Raw genomic sequence first — 18781 nt, 5'->3', positions numbered from 1 at the left:
TTCCATTTCACGTGTCCGACGAGTTTGCTTTTCATGTTGAAACAATCTCGTCGGCGGTATGCTCCTTATAGAAACGGCGGCCCGTCCCATCCCATCCCATCCTAGGATGTTCCTGTGGGACAGGACGGGCAACCTGTGATGCTATTAGGCTCTTACTGATATGTAGTCATTGCCATCAGTGCAAAAGTCTGGTAGGTAGGTTGTTGGTAAGCAACGTAAACTATTATTGTAGAAACATGTACCTTGACCAAGAAAGCTATTTTATTGACGGCAGATCAGCTTTCAATGGACTCACACGTCGTTGGAATCATAGTGAGTAGGTCGATGGCGACTAGGCGTCTCCACGAAAGCACACCCATCGGATTTTAGATGGGTATGACCCTTATGCATGCCATTCTTGCTTTCGTAGGTGATGGGCATGTAGGTGTGTGTGATACATCAAGTGCATATGAGTCATAGCAGGCTTGAAAGCATATTGGAAGGTTGGAAATGCTGGGGAGGACGGGATTCAGTAGAAGATGATGGAGAGATGAGTATATAAAGGAGTAATATATATAGAAAGGTGTCTGGTGGGATCGTGTTGAAGAAGACGCTGGAGGGGAAGAAGTTGAAGGGTGATATTCCGTAGAAGATGTTGTAAGGGAAGAAGATGCAGGTATAAGAGTGGTGGGTGAATGGAGAGAGGGAGGGAAATTTTTAATTCTGTTTTGTGGGCAGAATATAACGGAAGGAAGAGTTGAAACTCTCTGGACAGATCGAAACTTCTAGAAAAGAGAAAGAATATAGCTGCCTGGCCAGGTACATAGAAATCGGTGATATAGATAGAAAGATTCCGCCCTCAAGGGGGGGAGGGGGGGAAGGAAGAAGGGGGGGGGGGGAGTGGGCATGAGATCACCGCAATGTATTCCTAAGGTCTAAGGTTATTATAAACTGATAAGTGCCTTTTTACAAGGTATAGTAACTTCCTAGGACCTTGTAGCACTTAATATGATACGCTTTAATCACTATCTTCTTTACTAGTTGTCGTTAAATATCAAGGGTTGATAATAGGTATAATGTCGATATCTAGAAGGCCACCAACATCAACAACATCATCAAATCATGAAACCAAAATGTGATTTTGATTTTCGCTTACACTATACAAGCTCATTTATATAACAAATGTTCAAAATGGAGGTGTGGTTGTGGAGTATTTAGGAACCAGCAAAAGTGCCTATGTAGGCCACCTAATAATTAACTGGGAGTTAGCATGGCCTAACCTATGATGTTAGAAGCACCCCCATGGGCCAGTACGAGTATTATGAAGGCTGATATAAGAGAATTACGTGTTACACTGACTTGCATAGCTCTGGGGGTCGTGATGCTCCGTGAAGATTTTGATAGAGAATGGGAGAGGTACTATCAGATGGCTCACTCGTACAGACAGGAATATTTCCACTTTATATAGGTAAATATGACCCTAGAATCTGATTTTGTACATCCTCATGTGGTATTATATTTGTTTCATCCATGGGAGATGCTTGGGTTGTTGCCCTTGTGAGAACCACAACCCCCCCACGATCTGTAGAACACTACCACCACGGCCGCGATCTCACTTTACAAGGATTGGGATCATTCTTGAGATGGAGTATATCTGGGTATTAGCCAAGATTGATTCAATTGTGCTATTATTAGCATATCTTCTATATGCATTCTCTAGTGGTCGAGTTAGCTATTGCAGCCAGTGTATAGGTGAAACTTCAAGCGAGACCAACCTAACCTAGAGTATCCCACAGTTCAAGTTAGGAGTGGTATATAAGAGCGAAGTACACATACTCCGTAGAACTTTCCGTGCAATTGGGGTTGCACTGTTAGATAGATGGCGCATAGTGCAGCCAGCCTACACTTACTCATTATATGGTCCAGGCTTGTTCCGTTTATATCCAAATTGACTTTGGGACGTCGCGGGGAGTGATGATCACATCAGTGTCAATTTACTGTCATCTTACTGAAGTGCAGCATCTAGATAGGTAGTTGGGAAATTATCTCGAGGATGAAAATAACCTTTGCAATCAACTCGCGGCAACACTCCGCAAATACTTAAGGCTATTAATCCCCCAGAAGCCTTTTTTCGAGTCGCGATATTTGAGCAGATTTATAAATTTACATCGATTGCGAGTACTTGTGTCTTATAATCAATAGCCTTGGTTGTAGTAAACAACAGCTATCACATAAGCGAGGTGAGGATCCCCCCTATTTCTTCCAATCATCGCTTACCAGAACACATCCAATTCTCTACCAACCAATAAAATGGAAACCCTCTTTATATAATTAGTCGTGGCGGAGACGCATCATCTTTCATGCATTGTTCAAATAATATCTATAATTACGATAGAACGACTAGAAGAATCGATTTCTGATGCTGATTTTATTATTCGTATTTGACCCACCCCTTTCAGAGACGAATGGGCTCCAGGTAAGTTAGTATAGTCGGTGAGAATGTACATCACCTATGAGCGGCGCAATCGAGCAGGCCACGGGCTTTCAGAAATACCGATGCATGTATTCTCGGCGGTGTATAGGCCGGCCCATAGTAATTTGGCATTTTGCCCTCATTGCCAATGAATGGGGGTAGATATTGTACAAACATCATGGATCCTAATGATCTCCAGCCCGTCATCAGTAGGCTTTCCGAGGAGTTAAGGTAAAAGTGTTGGAGATGTAGTTGGAAATTTCCTTGTTAGAAATAAAATCACATGATTTATAACTAGGCCAATAATATTGAGAAGCGGTACGGGTGACAGAGTGACGATGCCGGAAGCTTGAGGTGGGAAAAGCGGGTTGTGACTTTTGGCTTGTGGAATGGGTTGCCGCGCTCCAGATAAAAAGAGAAAAAAGAGAAAAAACAAGAAGAAAAGGAAAAAAATAACACGACGAAAAGTCTTTCTTTCAATATGGTATATGGAAGCAAAAAGCATCGCACGCCGTTATCTAATTAGGTAAGCGAAAAAAGGGTCGTAGAAAGGAATTATAAATAAATCGCGAGCTGGGGCACTTAAAATAGGGGTAAATCTGCTGCTGCAAAGCACAAGCGTGCAAATCCTACGCTTTTCAGCCCAAAAGGTTCGCAAATATCACCGCATTTAAATATGGAGTAAGTTATGGGCCATATGATGTCGCGCCGATATTGGATAGAATGCCTAAACTCCTTACATGGCAAGATACGTGTTGTAGTCCCGGATTTCTTGGGGTGGGCTCGTTATACGCCGGCGTGATAGGCAATTTGCGGGCGTGCCAAGACCCCTATGTCAGCGTTGCATGCCGTGGTCGCATTCCGATATGCCTTATGACACCCTACCTTTTCGTTAACTAGCATCCTGCGGAACAACCTAGCTTAGGTATAGTAAAGTAAGAAGTGTATTACAATTTGGGCCCTTTCTTCCCACCGATGTTTTATTTAATTTCTTTTTCCCTCTGCTTTACTGGTTCTTCTTAGCCAGCAGCCGTGATATTGGACCCTGCAGGAAGAGATTCCAGCCACCCTATACTGCCTCAGCAGATCTCATTGGCTACTCTTAATACCACGATCACCCGCTCTTTTTTCTCGTTATGTCTGCTAGGATTTCAACGCCGTTCGGACATGCACTGCCACCCGCATCACGGCATTCCGTGGCAGTTCACATGGGGCCATGGGAGAACGTCGAGAAGTACGGCTCGGACTCGTCGTCCGTCATAATCACTCTTTCCAACGCAGCTCCTCCGATGAAACCACCAAAGGATATTGCCGAAGTGAGTCTTATCTAGCCAAGAGGTGACATCTAACTAGCGGCGATAAGACGACTAACATGGTGCCCAGCTGGGTGCAATCATCCTTGAACGGATAGGAGCGGAAAATATGGCATGTTACTTGTTCTCGTCTTTACAATCCGCCCGCGAATGTGTCGAGTACTCGACATCCGAGAGGCGAGACAGCAGTTCTGGCAAAAAGTCCATACCGCAAGATCAGATAACCATCCGCGCGTTCACCGCTGTGGACCGCTTCTTTGCCGTGATATTCCCACATGACAGCATCGCTAGCGTCGCCGGTTTCTGGAACGTCTCCGGTGCCGGCATCTCTTCTCGGTTCGCCGAAACCGCTCTCAAACACATCAACCGCCTCTCCGAAGTTCCCATACTGGGCAACGACGCGGTGCGGCCCGGGTTTGAGAGCATCGCACACCGGACCATCCGGGAAAGGATCGCCCAGCACGTGAGGCGAGCGCCGTTAGTAATTGATCTGCCTAGACCCTACGCCGACGATGTCTACCTCTTCCAAACGGGCATGGCTGCCATCTACAAGCCACACACCTACATGCTCCGGCGCAGCAAAGGCACCGTTGTGCTCTTCGGCATGGCCTTAATGGACACGCTCGCGCTGTTTGAGGAGTTTGGCACCGGCTTCAAGTTCTTCGGCAATGGAAACGACAAGGACCTCGATGCTCTGGAGGAGTTCCTCGAGCAGGAGTATCAGCGTGAAAACATCGTGAAAGCCATCTGGGCCGAGTTTCCGGCAAACCCGCTGCTCGCCACCCCGGACCTGACGCGCCTCCGAGCCCTGGCGGATAAATACGAAGTAGTGCTTGCGATTGACGACACCGTGGGGAGCTGGGCGAACGTTGACATCATACACCTGGCCGATATGCTGGTGACCTCTTTGACAAAATCCTTCAACGGCTACGCGGACGCCATGGCCGGCAGCGTCGTTATCAACCCCGAGTCCCGCGTATATCACTACTTGAAGTCTCTCTTCGACCACTACCACGTACCAGAGCTGTATGTTGACGATGCAGAGGTGGTCGAGAAGAACAGCCGCAACTATCTGTCTCGCACAGCCCAGCTCAACCACAATGCTAGCTCTCTCGTGCAGTATCTATTGTCCTGCGCCGAAGACCCGGACAGCGCTGTCAAGGCCGTGTACTACCCTTCCGTCAACCGCTCCGTGGCAAGTTACCGAAAGTTCATGCGGCCCGCCGCGCCCGACTTCTCGCCCGGCTACGGCTGCCTTCTATGTGTGGAGCTAGAGGATCTGCCAACCACGGCGGCTTTCTACGATAATCTCAACGTGCACAAGGGTCCTCATCTGGGAGCATCGGTCACGTTAGCCTTTGCTTTCACCATGTGCGCATACAAGGATAGGCTGGAGTGGGCAGAACAGTACGGCCTGAAACCGACCCAGATTAGGATCTCTGCCGGCCTCGAGGATACGGAGATGCTGGTTCAGGACTTCCGGGTTGCGGTGGAGGCCGCGAACAAGATCAAGCATCACAATCCTTCTGTTACCTAACCTAATGCTGTCAGGATAGACATTCTGATTTAAGCTTATGAACGGTCATTGCATTGGATAGAGTGATGGAAAGGGGTGTCCATGAGTTGGCATTCAGCATGTAGAGCGAGGATTACTATGGCATGAATTATTCTTCGTATCTAGTTAGCGACATGATTAATAAAAGTACTATCATTCAGTGAATAGGGGTGTTCTCTGAAAAACGATAAGACAACAACGCCGGAGTCTCTTGCAGGGGGCTTGTGTAACGAAGCCCCTTTATCACTCGATCGTGACCCCTTTTCTCTGGTCAGTCCCTAACCCTACCGGCAAACAATAATTGCCTGCGTACCTAGGTAGGTACCTACTAAATACGTAATAGAACTATCGTGTATTTAAAAGGCTATCAGAAAACAATCATATGCTATAGTAGGTACTCAGGTAGATACCTTAGGTACATAACGTCCTCGTTTAATGCTGATGAACAGACACGGGCATGAGATTGTCGCCAACTTTTCAAGTATTTTCCAAAGCCAGACAACTCCTCCAAGGACGTGTCACCTACTGCTTGAAGCAACCTCGACACATTGGATATACGACTATAGTGCACGTCGAGGTTGGCGCAGGACAGGCAATCGATGTTTACTTGGACTCACCAACGTGCTACCTAGGTACCAATTACTTACCATGGCGTCACGTGAACTCACGAACTTACGATATAAGTGCCTATAGATATAAAGTAGGAGTAGATCACATGACCTAGTCGAGAGTCGTGAAGACATGGCTAGAGATCTTCGAAGAAAGCCCACGTTGATTGAAGCTAGATTGAGGCGATTCCGTTTAACATCGTAATAAGTATGTGACTCCTCATGACTACTTAGGTTACCTTGAACACCCAGAAGTGTGATTCGGTATGCCCTGCTTGAGTATGCACCCATGATGACTTCAACCGTACCTACTGTAAGTACCTAGTATATCAGGGTAGTAGATTCAATGATATGAAAGATGGATCATACACGTCAAGTGGCTTCGCATATCTTCATTCAACAGCCAGGAGTCGATGCGGTTGCATAAATTCCACAGCACTAAAGCATTAGAAGCAATGCCACTACGCATCCCTTTCTTTAACCTTCTCCAACGGCGTGACCTTCCTCACAACCCGAGCCGGCGCCCCCATCGCCACGCTCCACGCCGGCACATCCCTCGAGACCACCGAGCTCGCCGCAATCGTGCACCCCTCGCCCACCGTAACCCCCGGCAGAATAACCACATGCCCGCCGACCCAGCAATCGTCGCCAATCGTGATCGGCCGCGCATACTCGACATCGTCCCTCCTGCTCTGGACCTCCGTCTCGTGCGTCGCGGTCAGAATCGACACGTTCGGGCCGAACATGACGCGGTCGCCGATGGTCACGAGCGCGCAGTCGAGGATCGTCAGGTTGTAGTTGGCGTAGAAGCGGTCGCCGAGGCGGATGTTGCAGCCGTAGTCGACGGCGAAGGTCGGCTCGATGAAGACCTCGTCGCCGATGCGCCCGAGGAACTGCGAAAGCAGCCGCTTCCGCCCGCGCTCCAGGTCCTTGAACCCGGCTTCCGCGTCGGACGGGAAGAATGTGTTGTACTGGTGCATCCAGCGCCGCGCGGAGAAGCGGATCCGCATTAGCTCTGGGTCCTGGGCGTCGTAGCTGGGTTGGTCAGCTAGAGCCTCTCATTTACGGCCCATAGTTTCTTTGGCCTTTTTATTGGCATGGTGTGGATAGGTACAGTAGATACTGAGAGTGATTCGCTCCTGAAAAAAAGCACTCACAGCATCCCTGAAATCATCTTCTCGAATTCCTCTGACTTTAAGGGCACATGAGCTAGGCTCGAAGCCTTCTCAATCTCCACCGGGTTCTTCTGGGTGGCAGCCATGGCCGGTCTTGTACCCTATCTTGGGGTTAGTTGACGCTCATCACTAGGGCCCAAGCTTTCACGACTGAATAGGGGGGTAAGTTGCCTAGGTAAGGCTAAGGGAGATAGGTATGTACCGCTCAATTAATCCTCTATATGCCGACCTCTTACGAACACGGATGCGAAACAAAAAAAAAGAACGAGCTCACTCACGCGCATACAAACTGAAATGAACGACGAACACGTCAAATGAGGATTTGATCGTGAAATCATTGGCTTGGCCTGCCGATTCGGCCTATTATCTTAGCCCTCGGATGCCTGCCTCTATTGTGGCTAGCCATGGTCCACTTGGACAAGTACTACTAGTACCGCACAGCCACAACTGGACTCGATGGCATGTACCTATGTACCCTACATGTAGATGAGATGGATGGATAGAGGAGCACATGCAGAACACCGAACTCCAGTCATCCATCAACATTCAGGTCCCGAAGCTCTTCAAGAGTCTAGAACTTCGAGACTCGGAATCACTTTATAGTATCCTCGGTCCCTGCCAAGTAAATCATACATTAGACAAGCCGACCAGAGCTGGCATCTCGGTGTAACGTAGTCCCCCCCTAGGTTATACGACATATAGTAGACGGGAGTTTTGATGCATCACACCGTGACAATAAGAAGCCGACGTTTTATTAACTAAAGACCCTGATGAAAGAAAACCAAGGTCGGCTCTTTTCTGCTTCTTTGCATGCTCTGCCCTATTCTTACACCATCCAAGCTAACACTGCATAACCAGGTCTGGGTATCCGCCTAGTTCCAAAGCGACTAAACCCCAGACAGAGCCCACACACGAACCAGCTCTTCACGATAGTTATCTCGGTACACAATCTCTTCGCATCAACTGGCTTACATATGACTGATCGTCTGCCATTTTATTTGATACCTGGTTACGCTATAACCAAATGGCAAGTATGCCGATTATGACATCGAGCTAGCTTTACTGCCTTGATCCTAGTTCCCTGGCGCGAAAGGTTGCATTGGGGATACGCCTAGGTTAGCATGTTTGGGAAATAGGGAAGTAGGATGACCAATTTTTGGGGGTCGATGGCGTGCTTCGCTATGATATGGATAAGGGTGATGTGCATACACTGCTGTATGTACGCGTGTTAGTTATCGCTGCACGACCTTACCTTCGAGCGAATTAGTCCCTAGTACCCCCAACGATAATGGCGTTTCTAGCATTGTATCACGCATTACTCCCGACACAAGGTGCAATTCATTGGATAAGAAAGATTTTCTCCATTAACTATCTGATGCTTGCTTTTCTTCATGGGGTGCTGGTGGATGTCAATATGTATAAGTTTTCTGCCAGCCTCAGATTCGCCCCCAATTTCTTGTCCAACTGTTTGTTGTTCCCAGCCAGCTTAATCATCTCCTCACCTTACAGTTTCTGCACATGTCACTATGTCGGACGTATCAAAATCAGCGGTAGAGGATCATAGTGAACCTGAACCGGCGCCTGCGCCAGTGGAGGGTGAGTTTGCGCAACTACTGTGCTTACAACAACGTAACTTTGCTGACATTGAATAGTCAAGTGGTACCGATCCGTCTTCTACAATGCCACCATCCTCGGTCTCTGCAGCTTTGCAGCCCCTGGATTATGGGGTGCCATGAACTCGCTTGGCGCTGGTGGCTCTCAATCGCCTTACCTGGTCAACACCGGAAACGCATTAACCTTCTGTCTCATGGTGGTGTCCTGCTGGTTAACCAGTAGTATCATCAAGTATATCGGTATTAAAGGCGCGCTCTTCGTCGGAACCATCGGCTATGCCCCGTACGGCGCTGGACTTTACCTGAACAACCGGTATGGAGTCGAATGGCTCGTGATTGTCGGCGCCGCCTTCTGCGGGATATCCGCCGGCGTGTTCTGGGCGGCCGAGGCAGCTATCGCCATCTCTTATCCCGACCCGCATAACCGAGGGAGAATGGTCGCGTATTGGTTAACCTGGACTCGAATTGGCCAAATCCTGGGTGGTGCTATCAACCTAGGTCTAAACGCAGACCGCAATAAGGCCGGGAGTGTTTCCTATACCGTTTATATCATATTCATTGCTCTACAGGCGAGTGGAACGTTGGTGGCGCTTTTTCTTAACAAACCATCTAGAGTTCAGCGACCTAGCGGCAAGCCGGTTGAATTGACGATTATCGATTCCCCGTGGCAAGAGATCAAGACTACGACCAGGACATTCCTCCAAAGAAAGTTCCTCCTCATCGTTCTGTGGATTGGCCAGGGCGTGTATTCGGAGGCAGTCTTCTATACGTACAATGCTCTTTGGTTTAGCGTACGCGCAAGAGCGCTTGGGTCCTTCTTGTCCGGAATAATAGCAGTCATCGTCGGGAATCTCTTGGGCCTGTGGTTAGACCAACATCAGATCTCGTTGAGGAAGAGATCGCGCTGGGCGTTTGCAGTTATCATGACGCTGCAGGGAGGCTGGTGGCTGTGGATCGTGGTGAACGTCACCGAATACCACCGTACTCAGCCAACCTTCGATTGGGTCGATCCTGGATTTGGGAGAGCATTTGGCGTCTTCGTCCTTCTCGTTTCCGGCTTTCAACTTAACTACAACTTCACATACTTCGTTATTGGTCAGATCTCATCGAACCCTCAAGAGACTATCAGACTCGCTGCGCTTCTGCGAGCAACGGAATCCGCATGGCAAGCCGTTAGCTACGGTCTCAATGCCGTTCCTATCATCGCTGCGGTAGGCGGTCCGTATATCAACTTTGGTCTATGGGGAATCTCAATCCTCCCCGCTTGGCTGGTTATCAAAGACTTTGGCGCTGAGGACGATAAAACTGATGTCGAGGTTAACGCCGAGAGTAAGAGTGATGGATCGCTCCGCAAAGACCAACATTCTGATTAAATCCGGCCTGGTTTCTTGGTGGAAAAAATTGTTAGAAGTTCACGTTCCAAGGTTTCTAGGAAGAACTGTTAGACACGGCTATTCGGCTAATGTTTCTATATGTGTGAATTAAGCTAATGATGAATGCGATGAATTCAGGGGGGCGAATTCAAGAGGGACTCTGTTTTGTGAGTTGGAGGTTTAAGTAGTTTGCGATAGAAAACTGATGTGATAATAACCTACACTTGCGCCATCGGCCAACCGCAACCTCAATGAGCTGAGCTATCTATCCATTGATTCACAGCCATGTCTTTGATAGGTGGGGGGGTTCGCGCACGTCATATTAGTCTCCAACTCCCATTTATAAACTGAATCATATATAAATATCAATCAGTCAGGCATACTTACCTATACACACTATGCTTTCTGGTGATGTGAAGAAGTCTAAAGGTCTCACTGGAAGAATATCAATCACAATATGTCGGCCGGTCTTGAGTCGCTGAAGCACATTTCTAAGGACTCAGGGTTCCCAGTTACCCTTCACCCTCACTTCTCACCCAAGATCAAGGATCATGTCCCTCCGGACCCAATCAGAGAAGAGATAGTCCCCGATAAAGATCGAGCTTCATTCGCAGACCCAGAGAAGAAGGCGTTGTTTGAAGTCGCCAAGAGGGTTGACTTGACAGAATCAATCGGTACTGTACTGGAGAATGTTCAACTCTCACATCTGAGCCCCCAACAGTTAGACGAGCTTGCCTCACTGGTTAATGAGCGTGGCGTGGTCTTCTTCCGAGGCCAAGACTTGACGACTGAGCAACAGGTGAAGCTCTTCGAACATTATGGCACCTTAGACCGGCACCCCGCCCAGAAGGACGTCAGACATGTGGTGATTCGAGGCAGCCGGGAGGACCATCGCGAGATTCTCAAGTATACGCCATGGCCGTCCGGAGACTTTCACGCTGATACCTCGTTTGAAATCAACCCGCCATCTTACTCGCTACTGCGGATGGAAGAGCACCCGCCAGTCGGAGGAGACACGGCGTGGGTTTCTGGGTACGGCCTCTACGACGCGCTAAGCGACGCGATGAAAAAGTTCGTCGAGGGTCTGCACGCAGTGCATACTTCGCGGCTGCAGTATGACACTATCCTGGACCTATGGGGAGTAGGTCCGAACCGTCCCCCTATCGACTCACACCATCCAGCCGTCAGGACTCATCCCGTGACAGGGCTCAAATCGCTGAATGTGAATCCGGGTTTCGTCACGGGGTTTGCCGAGTTGAAGAAATATGAGTCGGATAAGCTGCTGGACTTCTTCACGTACCACATCCATTCCGCTGACGACCACTCGGTCCGGTGGAAGTGGGATGTGGGGAGCGTGGCGATGTGGGATAATAGGTGTGTGCTGCACCGTGTCATTCCTGGGTCGTACGAAGCACCTAGAAGAGGAATTCGTACAACGGTTTTTGGAGAAAAACGTAAGTGATTGCTAATTTTCAGCTTGGCTTCATTTTGAGTTTTGCGTCTAACATCATACAGCTTATTTCGATCCGGCCAGTGAGGGTAGAGCTGAGAGAGAGCGGAGGCTCAAGTCGGTGGTGACAAATGATACCTAGTATAAGTAATCAAATTAGTACACCAGCTTAAGTATATACCAGGCGCGATTATATGAGGACAATTGGCCATTAATGAGTCGCTTGGATTACGAGGAAGCTAAATAACTTTATCAATGCCAATCTCTTTTGTGAGTAGTGCCACTTCATTGGTGATTACGAAAATGCCTGTCTTCGTAAGCCCACATCATCATATGATAAATAACAACAACAAGAGATAAAACAGGAAGTACTGATTGGGCCTGCTTACTCACAAGATAGGTATTTTGTATTTTTTGGTGATATCAAATACTTTGAATCATACCTAAGCTGAACGTCTTATCTTGCGTCTTTTCAAAGATTTTTCTTCTCAATGTTACCCATCGCTTTTCATTTACTAGGCACCTAAGGTAAGACTCATTTTCCAAGAGTGTATGTAATGCGACGATTGCAAAATGTATAACATACTGCTTGCTCTTTACTTCGTACTTTGGGAAAAGAAATAACTGACTATCAACATTGAAGACCGTAAGCTAGATAGCTCAAATTGTGAGATTATCACATGCAGGAAATGTGTTTTTAGCCTCGATTCGCTGGAATCCAAATTTGAAAGTTCAAGTTTGTTGATTAGATAAGGGCTATCGGTTCGGCTATCGGGATCTACAAGCTGCAGGATCGATGACACCCATTTGATCCTCTTTGACGTGCCTGTTCTTATCAATGATTGGATGGATTGTCCTACCTTTTTATGCTTGTACTTTCCCCTTTTTATTCTTCTTGAATGCCAATATGTAACTCTCCCCTGAACTCAAGAGACATGACCATTATTGAACCTCTATTTAAATACCTACATACATAAACTCAGGACCCGGAAACAATAACGCTAATGCTTTTGATCTTACTTAGTGCCGCGCCAACCCCAGAAAATAGCCCCAGATTTAAAGTAATGCCAAGCATAATCATGCCCTGAAGATTTATGTTTAAAAATGTAAGAGATCGTGAAGAGCCATGATGTTTTGATACACGATCGATCCAGTTTCAGGATAGTTTTGTCCACGTGCTCATCTCCTACTTGGCATATCACCTTGGCCATTACACATAATCTATGCCAATGCTTCGTGGCAGAAAAGCTGAAAGTGAAATCTTGGAACAGACTTGAAGCCATGACGTACTTAGCAGAATGTGTACTAGACTCTGAATCCGGAATCATCATTACGAAATTTGAGACGAAAAGGGGAGAGTGGTAACTAGATCTGAACAGACACAGTAATTAGACTATGTGAACAGGACTGTTATCAATTGGCATTCTTAGCATAGATACCTAGTAGTCCTCAATATAGTTATATATACTTGTCTAACTACACATGATTTATTATTTGTGTATTCACCAAGATCAGCATTATATTATACGTCATCCATAACTACATAAATATCTGTGTAGGTTTCTTTAATGTCTTCAAGGGACTTTCCATAAGCTAAAAAATTGAAGTTTCCAGGCTTTAAATGAAGCCCTAAAGGTTCTTCAGTGGATTCTAGGCACAGCAAAGGCCCACTATGAGTAAGTGGTCAGACAGGGCTAATAGCGATAGACGGTAGCAAACTAGCGAATCAGAACTAATAAACCAACTGGCCGCTTTCGCCCGGTCCCCCGCCATTTGCCCGTTTCTCTTTTTACTTGTCACCTAAAATTCCCAACAGTCAAATTCCCTCCAATCTCAACCATCAAAGACTCATAAAATGCGATGCTGATAACGTAACATGACCCGAATTCATAATAACGCAATACCGCTATTTCTAAATCTGAAGTTCAAATCTATGAAGAAGTTATTTATATTACAAGAACCCATTCACACTCATGCTTAACCTTAGGTCCTCGGAGAATGGATATGGAAGATATGAGCGTCCAGATGGTCGCCGCAGACACAGCAGCTGAGGTCGCAGCAGACGTCGCTGTGGCCGACCCTCAAAATAGACACCCAAAAAAATCGAGTCAGACCTGCATTCCTTGTAGAGTACGAAAAGTGCGATGTGATGGCCGTCGCGATGGATGCCAAAATTGCGAGCGATTAGGATTCACTTGTTCATTCCAAGATGCCGCGTCACCTAACCAGGACCCAGAGAGTATAACAAATTTCACTTTACCGCGGAGACGAGTGAGATTAGCCTGTGCGAACTGCCACTCCAGGAAGGCTAGATGTAGTGGCGAGACGCCGAAATGTGCTAGGTGTCAGGCTCAGGGTATTGAATGTGTTTACAAACCCACGAAGCGATCGGGAGGCATCAGCAGCAGCACCACTCAGCAAAGTCATCAAGGCAATACCGACTCAGAAATTGAATCGGTCTCATCAGAACCGCCAGAAAAAAGGGCGAGGATGAGTAAGGAAAACCCGGATTCTCATCAATCGGGCCAACATGATTTTGAGCCGAATCCGCAAACGACATCTGGGGGGTCGAATCATGAACCGTACGCAATCCTTTGGTTATTTGTTTGCTCCATCGCGACATGCCTGAACTAACATTCATTTTAGATTTACATTTCCCGACGAAGCTTTGATACAGCGGACATTCAATAACTTCTTTCGCCATATCCATCATGTCCCCATCTTCTCTTTTCTTCATCGCGCCTCACTCATGCAGCGATATCATGCTGGTATGATGGATAAAGCACTACTTCTAGCTCTGGTAGGAATCACTTCACTCCTTATGGATTTAGGCCCCGGAACACGTGAGTATGGTGTAAGATGTGTCGACGAATGCCAAAATATGGTGCTCCGGGATCTCGAGAATCCTTCAACTCTTAAAATTCAAGCCCTGGTTCTCGTCATGAAGCATCGGATGTTATCGCGAAAATTTACCACTGCTTTCATGCTCGCGGCTACAGCGACACGCTTCGCTTATGCACTTCGTCTAAATTATGAAAATTCGAATTTGTGCTTCTTGGCTCGGGAGTCGCGGAGAAGACTGATGTGGGCACTTCTTACTATTGACTCGGGCATTAACGGCGGATGCTCAGATTTTACACTGATGCCCTCCGAATCTTTACACATTCAGCTTCCATGTACCGAACGTAACTTTGAATTCGACCTTCCACAAGTAACAGAATATCTACGATCTGTTCCCACGCGACCTTTTCCGGATGATGTTGGTTCGTTAGCACTGCACGTGCGACTCTTATGGATGAGGAGCAGAGTATTGTACTGCACGAAGAATGTGTTAGGAATGCCAGAATCAGAACTCGTACAGTTACCAGAGCTAGTCAAGGTTCTCTCAGACGAATTGGCCGGTTTCAACGACCACCTCCCTTCGTCCTTCAAATTCTCAGAGAGCAACCTTCAGCTACGCGCCTACTCTCCGCGGCTCTGTGTCTATATCATGATCCACGTTTGGTGGCGACAGTGTCATTGCGATTTGTACCGAATGTTCCTCGCGGGACTCAAAGAAGCATTACCGCAATCGGGCTTAAATCGACTGGATCCTCAATTTCTGTCGTACTGCGTGCGCCAATGCTACGAACACGCCTTAGCTATGACTGATGTCTTCAAACTAATCCTGTCGCTTGATGGAGGCCTACCCGTCACCGATCTCGATCTACCTGGTTGTGCCTACCAGTGTGCTCGACTTATTTACTTCGTCTACCAAACGAATCCAGAGGAAACTGGACTAACACCAAGCCAAGTTCACGAAATTGGAACAAGATGTCTTACTATCGCGAAATCTATGGACCATATCCCAGCTGGTGTTGCCATTGTAAGTTACGACTTCTCACACACTTCATGAGCCCTTTACTAAAGTGCTATATCAGGTTTCCGATCTCGAGAAATTAGTTGCTCGTGGTACCTCGGCGGACTCGACTTCAAATCGTCCAGAAAGTCCAAATACTAGTGGATCTAATCTCTTAACTCAACAAGTCTTGCCGCGACACAACCCAATTCAACAAATACAGATGGTTGACGAAGGCGGATTCACTAACATTCCCATACTATCCCCAACAGCCCATATTGCTTCTCCACAAGGCAGCTCAATGTCCACTCCTATCCCTCACTCAGCCCCTCGCCCAGCACAACTACATAACCGCGGGTCACCACTTCCTGGAACTTCAATTGGTGACTTTAATATGAGTAAGCCCAACCTGCCCCCTGTGATGCCACCCGATGGCATTGACAACAACAATGCTTTTGAGGGTGCGATGGATGGTTTCGACTTTAACTTCGAATCTTTTGGAAATACTGGGCTAGAATCTGCGTCCTGGATTTCAAACGAATGGTTAAACAATGACTACTCACAAACGGCAGTCTGACTTCCCCGGCCTGATCCTAATCCCCCCTAAATCTTAAAACAGGCTGGATCTCGAAATTCCAATGGTGGCAATTCATATGGGAAGAATTCCCGTCGCCAACATATGCAAACTCAGTAACCGCGCTTGGCAATTTAGTGGTTACTGCCGGTTTTAATTAGCCAAGTAAGCCAAGTTTGTCAGAGGGGTTGTTCCAACAGGCGTGCGACCACTGTCAGAGAAATTCGATGTGGCGGTGTAAGTCCATGCTCATAAACCCAGCATGTGGCCAATATGCGACTTTCCCAGCCGAACACACGCTATCAGATACCGGTTTATTGGAATGATTGTCTCGGTTCATGGCCTTGCCTGTCCAAGTTTTTGGCCTAGACTGGCCACCTCACAAATTCGGGCCCCATTGATATCATAAATAGCTATGATAAAGGTCTTTTCGATGCCTTGCGCCGGGCTAATACGAGAGCTATTATCTCCTTCAACGTTTCGATTGCTCTACCTCCAATGGCTTGGATTCAAGTTGCCAGACTACTTTTATATCCTACGTCGATGATCAGGCGGACAAGGAGCAATCATTCGAAACTTCAAGTCCAAACCGCTCAGGAATTACTCACCTACACATATCCAGCCAAGGTACGATTTCGTGCCTAAATTGTTACAACATTGATTTCCCCCAATTTCCTAAACCTTCATCGACGACTTACGAAATATTCATTGACCCCTTTCAGACGATAGCCCTAAACCCACATAAACCCATACCTAACACTAAACGAAGAAGTTGGTCAAACTTAGTGGCTCAGGGATAGAATGCAATGGTCAAACACTACAACCTCTCCACAGAATACGAAAGATGTTCCTCATGTATTATCAAGTGTACGGCTCCAAAAGTTTGGATTTCTTAGTACTGATACCCTAATAATCAAGCATCCCATCGGTAAGATATTTCGACTTTACATAATGAGGCGGAACGAAGGTATAAATATTTCAAGAGAGTGACTTTTCGTAAGTCCTGGAACAAAAGCAATTCATCATGAGAAATGAGTTCAGATACCCTGACGTAAGCAGTACGTCCACATTTACACAGCGATTATCATATAGGGTACATAAACAATTCAAGTCAATATGAAATATAATTTTGACTGGGTGATTTGGTTATGAAATGTGTGATAGGAGAGGATGGATGAGTAATATGTGCGGTTTAGTCTTTTATCATTCAAAGATTTTCAGTGATTTCAGGTGACTTGAATCTTGAAATTTCTGCCCTAAAACTCCGCCAAAATTTTCATTAGTTACCCCACGATTAACATTTTACAGTACCTTGTCGCAAACCCCACCATCTATCGCATCTTTCTATTTTCTATCTTTCGTAATCATTCACAGTCGGTAACAAGATGGCATCAACAGAATCAGACCAAATAGCGCCGGCTATTGAGACGGCCAATTCGCCAGGAATCACAGACGCAACTCCATCCAAACCGATCCATTCAATCGTCCTCGATACAGGTCCCCTCATCAAGAACGACCCTCCCGTCAGCACCCTTCTCGCGCAGGCGCACGAACTCTACACCATCCCCTCCGTCATATCTGAAATCCGTGATGTCGCCACCCGCACACGAGTAGAGACTCAATTACTCCCCTTTCTGAAACTTCGCAATCCCCGACCGGAAAGCGTCAAGTTTGTTACAGACTTTGCGCGGCGCACTGGAGATCTCGAGGTTTTAAGTAGACCTGATATACACTTAATCGCACTCACGTATGAGTTGGAATGTGAGAGGAATGGCGGAGATTGGAGACTGCGGAACACCCCTGGTCAAGTCCGTTTGAACGGCAAGCCTCCGGCGACGGAACAGAAGGAGAATGAATCGTCAGAGAATGGGGATGCCAGTGTTGAACAAGTGAAGCCAGAAGAATTTGCCAGTGGACAGGAAGATGAAGTAACGGTGGATTCAGAAGTGCCAGAGGAGTCTACTATCGAACAACAAACGGTAACCGAAGCTCTCGACACGCTTAGCTTGGAACCTTCCGCCACACAAACAGTCAACACCGTATCCGAGGATGCCGAAGGATTAGAAACCAAATCACAAGAGGAAGAAGAAGATGGTGACGATGACGATGAAGGCTGGATCACACCTTCTAACCTCAAGAAACACCAAGCCAAAGACCGGCTCTCTGGCCCTGAGCAACCCCTACAGAAATTCCTTCAAGTGGCACTCCTAACATCAGATTACGCCATGCAAAACGTCACCCTACGAATAAACCTAAACCTACTATCACCCAGTCTTGCGCGCATCACACGTGTCAAGAACTGGGTGCTCCGATGCCACGGGTGTTTCCAGCTCACGCGCGACATGGCGAAGCAGTTCTGCCCACGGTGCGGCCAGCCTACCCTAACACGAGTCTCGTGCACCACCGACTCGAGCGGCAACTTCCAAGTCTTCCTGAAGAAGAACTTCCAGTGGAACAACCGGGGCAACGTGTTCAGCGTTCCAAAACCCGTGCACGGGTCCTCGAACGGCAAGGCGCGCGGCGTCGGCGGCGGCAAGAACGGCTGGGGCCGCGAGCTGATCTTCGCCGAGGACCAGAAGGAGTACGCAAAGAAGTCGACGGAGCAGCGGAAGGCGAGGGCGAGGGACTTGATGGACGAGGATTATTTGCCGGGCATATTGACGGGGGATAGGGGACATGTGGGACCGGGGAGGATAAGGGTGGGCGCGGGGAAGAATGTAAATTCACGGAAGAAGTAGAGGAAGTTGGTATTTAGAGGGTTATATAGGGTTAGAGGGTATGAGAATTGCAATGACAAAATGAATGATACCAGCACCGTTGAAAAGAAAGG

General features: G+C 47.4%; 8 protein-coding genes across 8 annotated transcripts; 6 read left to right on the top strand and 2 right to left on the bottom strand.

Moving 5' to 3' along the window:
* Positions 1–2274: 2274 nt before the first annotated feature.
* Positions 2275–3154, bottom strand: GGS25DRAFT_489353 (uncharacterized protein). The gene has a single exon (XM_049260891.1). It carries the CDS (start codon positions 2955–2957, stop codon positions 2679–2681), a length of 279 nt encoding a protein of 92 aa, XP_049116375.1. The 5' UTR covers positions 2958–3154; the 3' UTR covers positions 2275–2678.
* A 130-nt stretch (positions 3155–3284) lies between these two features.
* Positions 3285–5485, top strand: GGS25DRAFT_489351 (PLP-dependent transferase). Its single transcript, XM_049260890.1, has 2 exons — positions 3285–3768; positions 3836–5485. The coding sequence occupies exons 1-2, from the start codon at positions 3589–3591 to the stop codon at positions 5300–5302; spliced, it is 1647 nt and encodes a 548-aa protein (XP_049116374.1). The 5' UTR covers positions 3285–3588; the 3' UTR covers positions 5303–5485.
* A 600-nt stretch (positions 5486–6085) lies between these two features.
* GGS25DRAFT_265877 (uncharacterized protein) lies at positions 6086–7127 on the top strand. Its single transcript, XM_049257344.1, has one exon. The coding sequence runs from the start codon at positions 6342–6344 to the stop codon at positions 6939–6941; it is 600 nt and encodes a 199-aa protein (XP_049116373.1). The 5' UTR covers positions 6086–6341; the 3' UTR covers positions 6942–7127.
* On the bottom strand, positions 7012–7477 carry GGS25DRAFT_265874 (uncharacterized protein). Its single transcript, XM_049257343.1, has 2 exons — positions 7382–7477; positions 7012–7204 (listed from the first exon to the last, which is right to left on the bottom strand). The coding sequence occupies exons 1-2, from the start codon at positions 7439–7441 to the stop codon at positions 7082–7084; spliced, it is 183 nt and encodes a 60-aa protein (XP_049116372.1). The 5' UTR covers positions 7442–7477; the 3' UTR covers positions 7012–7081.
* A 912-nt stretch (positions 7478–8389) lies between these two features.
* Positions 8390–10318, top strand: GGS25DRAFT_265850 (major facilitator superfamily domain-containing protein). Its single transcript, XM_049257342.1, has 2 exons — positions 8390–8699; positions 8756–10318. Exons 1-2 carry the CDS (start codon positions 8630–8632, stop codon positions 10087–10089), a joined length of 1404 nt encoding a protein of 467 aa, XP_049116371.1. The 5' UTR covers positions 8390–8629; the 3' UTR covers positions 10090–10318.
* Positions 10319–11843, top strand: GGS25DRAFT_265787 (alpha-ketoglutarate-dependent sulfonate dioxygenase). The gene has a single exon (XM_049257340.1). The coding sequence runs from the start codon at positions 10547–10549 to the stop codon at positions 11549–11551; it is 1005 nt and encodes a 334-aa protein (XP_049116370.1). The 5' UTR covers positions 10319–10546; the 3' UTR covers positions 11552–11843.
* A 1483-nt stretch (positions 11844–13326) lies between these two features.
* On the top strand, positions 13327–16353 carry GGS25DRAFT_265751 (uncharacterized protein). Its single transcript, XM_049257339.1, has 3 exons — positions 13327–14121; positions 14186–15404; positions 15460–16353. Exons 1-3 carry the CDS (start codon positions 13538–13540, stop codon positions 15952–15954), a joined length of 2298 nt encoding a protein of 765 aa, XP_049116369.1. The 5' UTR covers positions 13327–13537; the 3' UTR covers positions 15955–16353.
* Positions 16354–17219: 866 nt separating this feature from the next.
* GGS25DRAFT_489308 (D-site 20S pre-rRNA nuclease) lies at positions 17220–18779 on the top strand. The gene has a single exon (XM_049260889.1). The coding sequence runs from the start codon at positions 17337–17339 to the stop codon at positions 18687–18689; it is 1353 nt and encodes a 450-aa protein (XP_049116368.1). The 5' UTR covers positions 17220–17336; the 3' UTR covers positions 18690–18779.
* Positions 18780–18781: the final 2 nt, after the last annotated feature.

This window comes from Hypoxylon fragiforme (assembly GCF_022984875.1).
Source record: "Hypoxylon fragiforme strain CBS 206.31 chromosome Unknown GGS25scaffold_5, whole genome shotgun sequence".
In the NCBI taxonomy this organism is placed as follows: domain Eukaryota; kingdom Fungi; phylum Ascomycota; class Sordariomycetes; order Xylariales; family Hypoxylaceae; genus Hypoxylon; species Hypoxylon fragiforme.
The sequence above is the reverse complement of the archived record's forward strand: the minus strand, read 5'-3'. Positions and strand labels throughout refer to the sequence as shown.